At 33.9% G+C, this 8454-nt stretch overlaps 1 protein-coding gene across 1 annotated transcript; it reads left to right on the forward strand.

Annotated features, from left to right (window-relative positions):
* Window positions 1-1949: 1949 nt before the first annotated feature.
* On the forward strand, window positions 1950-4993 carry LOC145065503 (auxin-responsive protein IAA27-like). The gene is made up of 5 exons (XM_079012500.1): window positions 1950-2506; window positions 3039-3268; window positions 4032-4173; window positions 4463-4524; window positions 4696-4993. Exons 1-5 carry the CDS (start codon window positions 2082-2084, stop codon window positions 4731-4733), a joined length of 897 nt encoding a protein of 298 aa, XP_078868626.1. The 5' UTR covers window positions 1950-2081; the 3' UTR covers window positions 4734-4993.
* Window positions 4994-8454: the final 3461 nt, after the last annotated feature.

The raw sequence follows: 8454 nt of genomic DNA on the forward strand, positions 1-8454 counted from the left end.
TTAAATTATCATTCTTGACTTACCCCAAATCTAATTTCGTGGTACCCCATGCTATGGGGTCAAAATCACAGATTTGGAAAAGTGATTGCAATCACAATCCTAATATATATATATATATATATATATATATATATATATATATATATATATATATATATATATATATATATATTCTTAAGGCCCAAAATCTAATAAATGGTATGATTTCCTTTGATTTAAAAACCGAAATTTGGTTAGGAAATTTAGGATGTTACACTTTATACATGCAATTGAGGTCTTGTGTTTAAAACTTTAATGTGTGACAATTAGTTTTTATTTTGCCAGCAATAAGACACGTCCCACATCACCAAAAATAAGTAGGCATCCCACATCATCGAAGATAAGAAAACATCCATTATCCTTAACTTGATATAATGATTCATCATTTCTCATAGAGTTAAATTGGGATTAGCATTGAGTTTAAGTTTAAACCCGAAACCGAACCATGAAAAAACCAAAAAACCGAGAAACCAAACCAATGGGTTTGGGTTTAGGTTCGGTGTTAACTATTTAAAAATCAATGTTGTGGGTATGGGTTCGATTTTAGGTTGAAACTGACTCAAACCAATCTATGCTCACTCCTCGTATATAGTTATATTTATAAGATACATTTTTGGAGGTATTTTCATCTAAGAAATATCACTTTGGTTGAAAATTTGCTTGAGCATCCTTGTTTGTCCACCTATGATGGTTGAGTTGAGTGTTTTCCAGGCACTCACGGGTATGTTCTTGAAACATTTTATTGTTAAACATCCTCGAAAGCGAAGGATCAATAATTACTTATTTGCATCGTGAGTACGTCCTTGAAGCCATAATGGTTGCTCGTTGTTCGTAGAATCTTTGGACAAAATACAGAATAAAACGATGAGAATAAAATTTAAATATGATGACCTTTGTTCTCTCACTCACGAGTTGCAAGCATATGTTTGTGGGCCACATGATCATTTTGTTAAATAAAGGAGATATAGGTTAGGAAAAATATATAGACCTAATACATGATATTTCAGTGAATAACAACAAAATATATTACTTACATTAGTAGCGATACATAATTTATCCTCAAAGATACTAGTTGAGTCAAATGTCACTAATGATATGTCTTTATAATTGATAAAATAAAATTCTGATTCTCCAAATCAGCTTTTCAAAAATACCCTTCCTTTTTTTTAGATTTGTCTTCTGTCTTCCTATCATCATTGTACAGTCCATTTCAACACCTTCCAACCCCATGCATACATTTTATTATTTAAATTTTTTATGCTTTCTTTTATTATTTATATTTAAAACTATATATTTTTTCATGAGAATTGGAATAAGAATAACTCCCTAGATTTTCCTAATGCAAATTATCTCTAGCTATACTTAAACTTGGTATCAAATCTGTTACATCTTAATCACAAATCACACATTCCTACTTTTAATACTAATTTTTTTGTTTACTTTGGAATCTTATAACTATGATAATTAAAATATCTAATGATTGATTATAATCATTATATACTTGATTTTTTCTAGTATGGTGAAATTTTTAAAGTACTTGGTTGTTTAATATGCATTTTATTGGATCCAATAAATGGTTGAGTTTAGGTCACACATTTACTCTGAAATAATAGACCTTAAATTTGATCAATCAACAACTAAAATCTCTTAAATTTGAACATATGTCAAAGATCCCATAACATCAAATTTGTGGGTTTTCTCTAGATTCGTCCATGTTTCTTAATACAATCAACAATCTTTAACCATTGTCGATGCCATTTTCTGAAGTGGGATTAAACAAAATCAGATAAAGGTACAATCTTTAATGCACAATATACAAAACCCAAAAGGGTCATCATGACAAATTTAACAAAGCATTCGCCAGTGACCTTTTCCAAATAAATGTTCCCTGTTCCACCATTCTTTGTAACAGTATATAGGAATATTAAGAGGGGGCTACAGAGAGATGCCAAAGTAAGCTTTCTTTTTCGCCATCAAAAAACCCCACATGAACGCACAGTTTATTTTCAATTTCATGTAAGCAAATTAAAGCTTCAATTTTCATGTCTATGTCCATTGAAGAACATGATTACATAGGGTTGTCAGAGGCAAATATGGAGAAAAAAGCCTGTGATATAACCGAAAATAAAGATTTGAATTTAAAAGCCACTGAATTGAGGCTTGGGTTGCCTGGTTCGGAGTCGCCGGAAAGAGAGGCTGTTAACGGTGGTCCAATCAAGAATTTGGTCGCCGGAGCTAAAAGGGGTTTCTCTGATACCATTAATGGTGGTTCTGGGAAATGGGTTTTCGCTGGTAAGGGTGGATCTGAAGTTGATTTGGTTAAAAATGGCGGATTGTTTTCTTGTATGAAAGCTGAAAACAAGAACTCCGGTTGTGTAAAAGAGACAGCTGTTTTGGCTTCTCCGAAGCCTGTTTTACTTGAAAACAAGTCTCAAGTTTCTGTAAATGCAAATGTTCCTGCTCCAAAGTAAGGATTTTTACGTATGAATTTCAATTTTAAGTAACTTTCGAACTCAAATTTGATATCAAAATTGTTTGCGTTAAACCAGTTTAGAAATTGAGATACTATTGGAGTTGGAAAGTTGTTTGATTGACTTTCAAAGTCAGCTCTTTCAAGAATCATGGAATCTAATCATGCAATCTTTTTTCCTTTTAATTTACCATGTAATTTGTTATGAATTTTGCATGGTTTCTTGAACGAGATTTTTGATCCATGATTTCTAGAAAGTCCACTTACTAGTTTGTGGAATTCAAAATTAACCCTTACAATTCTCATTTTGCAACTCCAAAATGTTTTAATTTCATATAAAATATGTGATCGATCAAATTTCATTTGTAGTTTCATGCAAAAGAAAATTACTCTCATGGATAATCGAAGTTAAGAGGAAACTCATTTAACAATTTGACATCAAAAAGTCAAACATACCAATTTTGCATGCTTTTTCTTTCTAATTAAATCTTTATTTACTTTTTCGTGGATTTATATATGTATAATTCAGGCAACAAGTTGTAGGATGGCCTCCAATTCGATCCTTTCGTAAGAACACCATGGCTGTTAGCCAAACAAAGAATCAAGAAGATAAGGATCCAAAAATGGGTTCGGGTTGTCTTTATGTGAAGGTGAGCATGGATGGAGCTCCATATTTGAGGAAAGTGGATCTCCAGATGTACTCTAGCTACTTGGATCTTTCTTCGGCTCTTGAAAAAATGTTTAGCTGCTTTACAATTGGTAATCTCATTTGATTTTTTGATACATCTTTTATGCCTTTTATGTTATCTAAAATAAATTTGAAGGACGACTTTTGGCATATATGCTAATCCATGTCGGCCAAATATGAAAAATATTGTCATATATAAAGTAAAGTTGATGATGCTTGTGAGTTGTGACCTTAGTGGACTTAAAGAGAGTAAGTGCGAAGGGACTTTGTCTTTGTGATTAGGATTGGGTAAAATAGTAAAAGATAGAGAGAAATATCGATAAGTTGGTTTTAGGGTGGTATAGGAGTTGAGTCTCAGCAACCTTAATGCGTATACACATAATTAGGATTCCTAATTATAGGAAGAATAACTTTTTTTCGATAGAAACATGGACATTTGTACGTGTAGGAGTGAAGTGGTAGTTTTTCTTGACAAATATGTTTACATTTTATATGTAAGTTTACTTTCGGTGTATTTGGGCCACGTGGGCCATATATTGTTAAAGAAAAAACAACATAGTAGTATATGGATAATTATGTGGGTATGGGGCTATGGCCTGGCTCTCTCTTGGGCTTATCATTGAAGTAACGTCTTTTCTTTGCACTTTGATGATTTATGATTTGGATCTTAGATATTAATTCTATAATATGTTATGTATCATACTTTATGTTTAGTCCTTTCTTAAATCCTGAGAATCACTCCGTATAAAAATGTGAAACACTATCTTTTAATATATTTTGACATATATGCATGTGTTTAAAGCATAATGAATTCGATTATGATCAAATTTTCAGGTCAATATGGTAGCCATGGAGCTCACACAAGAGACGGATTAAGTGAGAGTCGACTAATGGACTTACTTCATGGTTCTGAGTATGTATTGACCTATGAAGATAAAGATGGCGATTGGATGCTCGTAGGTGATGTTCCATGGGAGTAAGTTCCAATTCCCTTAACACAATTGGTTTCAAATGGTATGGTCAAGGGTTCGAGTGTAAGCAGGCATAAGTGTCAAAGTTCTAATTCCGATATGAATTTGGCTCCTTGTGGTCAACGAGTCCTTATCGTAGCAACTTGTGGTCCAAAGTGTACCTAATTTACCTCTCATACATGCTCCCGATGCGGGGCAGTGTGGTCAGCTCAAGAAGAATAACCCTTTTGCAAATACATTAATAAATTATCTGATACTAGTGTCGCAAACCCTAATGAATTTACATTGATGCAGTATGTTCATTGGCTCTTGTAAGAGGATGAGGATCATGAAAAGTTCAGATGCAATTGGCTTAGGTAAAATCTTGATATGATTCTTGATTTTTCATCTAAAAATCAAGAAACCTAAAATCTTGATTATTCAACTAAAAAGCAAGAACCCCGCAAATCAATGGTGGCTCCGATATGATTTTTGTCAAGATTTGACCAAAAAAAGTTAATTGTATTGTCTGATGTCTTGTTTTGCAGCCCCTCGAGCCATGGAGAAGTGCCGAAACCGAACTTAGAAGAATAACAACCAAAAATATGTTTGTGTAAAGATCAATTCTCTTGGAAGAATTCCAATGGGTCTTGCTCTAGAAAGGCTGGAAACAAAGCTTTAATTTGGATTCTAAAGTCTTCAAATTGTATAATATTAATACTTGTGTTAAGTGTAACTAGAAGAGTGATGCCATTTAGGCACAAGACATGTATTACATCTATGACTTCTACAAATACTTGTTATGTTTCTTAATTTTAATATATGTTGAAAAGGGTAAGACTCGAATACGTATTTATGATATTTGTATCCAGAACATGAAGATTTTAGGTTAGCTGAAGTAAAGTTGATATAGGAGGGTTGAACATTGTAAAAGTTTGGGGTAGAGGTACAAGAAGTGGAAGTACAAGTGGAAGTACAAGTGTACGGACGTTGCGAGTATGATGTTGAAGTACAAGGGCTTGGGGGAAATGTTTTGGGTGTTGTCATGGCAGTTGAAGTTAGTTAGAATTGTAAAATAAGGTGCTGTAAAGTAAAGATATGAAAATGTAATATATATTATTTAATAAGTTGAACTACACATATTATATTAATGATCTTAACTTAATTGATGTGGATATATAAAAATAATGTACGGTTATTTTGGGTCTTACAATAAAGTTTAGGTTCTAAGTAGGGCTGTTAATCGGGTCAACCCGATCGGGTTTCGGGTTAAACGGGTCGGGTTAGTCGGGTTTTTACAAAAACTAATTTAACCCGGTACCCGACCCTATTAAGGTATGGGTTGGTCGGGTTCGGGTTAATCGGGTTTCGGGTTAATAGGGTCGGGTTAGTCGGGTTAATACACTAAACACTTAATTTAAACATAATATATATGATTTTTTCAAGAGTGCAATCTGATATAAATCCAAACCATTTTTTTACTCTTTTCTTAACATCAAGAATGCATACAAATTGAAACAAATTAAAAATAAAAGATCATGGACCTCATGGTTATTACAACATACGAGAAAACATGCATACCACAATAGCTAAAAGAGTTCTTCCATTATAAATATTAAATAGATGAACTTTCAATCTCTAGTTAGCGATCAACACCATGTAGTTTATTCATGTTTATAGTTAGTTTAAAGTAGAAATAACTATCAAAATAAAATCTTTACTTTCTCAGCCGCTCTAGTAATTTTGAGATGCGGAGGTTTTATATCTTTTTGGACATCAACTTCACAAATGGGAGTTACTTGACCCTCGTATGCTTCTAAAGTCACAAAAATTTACATTTTCAAAGGATTTGTAGTCTTTTTGTATAGTTCAAGTAAAGAGCAGTGAAATATGTAAAGGTTGTGAATTCCTAACCGGGTTATTCGGGTTGACCCGAAACCCGATTTTTTTGTAAAAATCCTAAACCCGACCCTAACTACAAATCGGGTTTGTCGGGTTAACCCGATTAGGATTTTTACAACAAAATCGGGTTTCGGGTCAACCCGAATAACCCGATTTGGAATTCTAACCCTATTGAACCCGACCCTAATTACCTTATTCGGGTTAGGGTCGGGTCGGGTTAATCGGGTTCGGGTTTTTTTGACATCCCTAGTTCTAAGTGTGAAAATTTACAAAAATGTTTGACTTTGGACATTGAAATAGATATACACATAGGTCATAGGTGTGTTCAAAATCCAACTTTTAACATCTTTTAGTTTTTAAGAAAAAAATCAAAAAAAATTTTGCTCGAAAATAAAAGCCTTTAGCTTTTATTTTAAACAAAAAAAACTTATAATTCAAAAGCAGCTTTTGGTTTTATCTATAATAATGCACATTTAAAAACTAGGGTAAATTACACGAATGGTCCCTGTGGTTTGGAGCAATGTATGTGTTTCGTCCCTAATATTTTTTTTAACTCGGACGGTCCCTAAGATTTATATTTGTTGCACGTTGGGTCCCTAATAGACCTAAAATGACTATATTACCCTTATTTTATTATTTTTCTTTTATTTTTCTGATTTATTATTATATAAACTAAATATTAAAGAAAACCTAAACCATTCCCACACATCTTCTCTTACTTCCTTTATTACCTCTCACATATTTTTTCCCCCGTCGGCGTTTCCTGTTCCTTCAAGCTTCAAGGTTTATGCATCGACGTTCCTTTATCGACCATCGCCACCTGCGTCCAATGATGGTGGTGGATTTAGTTATGGAAATCAATTTTGAGGTTTGAGGTTGAGTTTCAGAGTCGATTTTGAATTTGATTTCAGTTTGAGATCCAATTTTTAGTTTAATGTTTGAATTCAGCTTCATCAATTTAGTTCTGGAAATCGATTTCATCAGGTGGTGGGTTTAGTTTTGAATTCGATTTTGTTTCAGATATCATCTTCTTTGTAAATTCTATCATATGGGTTTTCATTAACATTGATGTTCTTCTCTCACATGGAACTTGACATTTGAGTTTCAAACATCTATTTCCCATCATCGGTCATGTTTTCCCTCTTTTTTTATCGCAATCGATTGATACCCTTGTGTCTTCTTGAATCGATAGCAAGTCGCCTTCCCCTTTCTTCTTTTCATATCTGAGTCGAAACTCCATGTCAACAATAACACGAGAACATAGGATCGAGATGAAAGGTTTGATGATGATGTCAGGGTGAAAGATGGTGGAAAGGAAGGTGTTGTAGGGATGTGGGGTCTTTGATGATGGTTGTGGAGTGGGTTCTGTTTTGGCTAGAATCAATAAACAAAGGTGATGTTAAGGTGGATGAAGATTGATTAGGAAGGTGGGAATGGGGATTGAGAAGGTTTGTATTAGGTGGTTAGTGGTAGTAGAGGGTGGTTGGCGGAGGTGGTTATTGAGAGGAAGAAAGGTGAAGTTGATGGTGTTTTTGGATAATAAGATGGTGGGTTCTTACTGTTGGATTAGTGTCTAAGTCCATAACTATTTTGGTATGTACTTGACCCGATTATGAGCATGGTCCTTTTGGGTTGCCTTCACCATAGCAATATGTAGGATGAATTAAGGAGAGAGAGGTTTAAATATGATTTATTAATATATATTATGAGAATAATATATTAAAGGAGAAATCATATTGTTTAATTAATATTAGTCAAGAATTAATTAAGAATTAATTTTGTGGCTAAAAGACATTAATTAAACTTAGGGGACTGGACTGCAATTATTGGATAATTGAGTTATTGGGCTAAGGAATGCTAAAGGAATAAGGGGTGAACGAAATTATGATGGAAGCCCATCATATTTTCGTCCATGGCCTTATCCAGAAGGTTCCATGGGCTGCTTAGAGTTTAAGCTGTCCATTAGGGTTTTGACTGAAACCCTAGCAGCCTACACAAGTATATAAAGGACCCCTTAGGCCCCAAAAACGTGGACAACTGATTCTCTAGGGTTTCCAGCCGTTTTTGGGCAGCCTCTCTTCTTCTCCTCTTCATCCAAGTTGCATATGGTGTTTGTGACTCCATTAGAGGTGCAACACTTGAGGCACTAAGCTTTTGAAGCCAATCCAAGCAAGGAATTGATTGTTATTGCTATATAACAATCAAAGGTAATTCTCTAAACCCTAATTCAGTTTATAATATGTTAGATCTAAGTTTATTAGTCTTGGATTCAAAGCATGTACAATAGAGAAACCTAGATCCAAGCATTAGGGTTTGTATGAGCACATAGGATTGTTCTTATGCCTAAAACCCATAAGTGGTATCAGAGCCTTGATTGGTTTCAGTTGTATGTGATGCTTAACTGC

The sequence above is a fragment of the Lactuca serriola genome, chromosome 8, assembly GCF_051521515.1.
Source record: "Lactuca serriola cultivar US96UC23 chromosome 8, Lser_US96UC23_V15, whole genome shotgun sequence".
Lineage (NCBI taxonomy): Eukaryota > Viridiplantae > Streptophyta > Magnoliopsida > Asterales > Asteraceae > Lactuca > Lactuca serriola.

Bases quoted from the DNA above. Each gene is read 5' to 3' on its own strand.
- LOC145065503 (XM_079012500.1), top strand. From the start codon at position 2,082: ATGTCTATGTCCATTGAAGAACATGATTACATAGGGTTGTCAGAGGCA. The intron at 4,174-4,462 runs GTAAGTTCCAAT...ACATTGATGCAG, and splicing joins GTAGGTGATGTTCCATGGGA to TATGTTCATTGGCTCTTGTA. The intron at 4,525-4,695 runs GTAAAATCTTGA...CTTGTTTTGCAG, and splicing joins TTCAGATGCAATTGGCTTAG to CCCCTCGAGCCATGGAGAAG.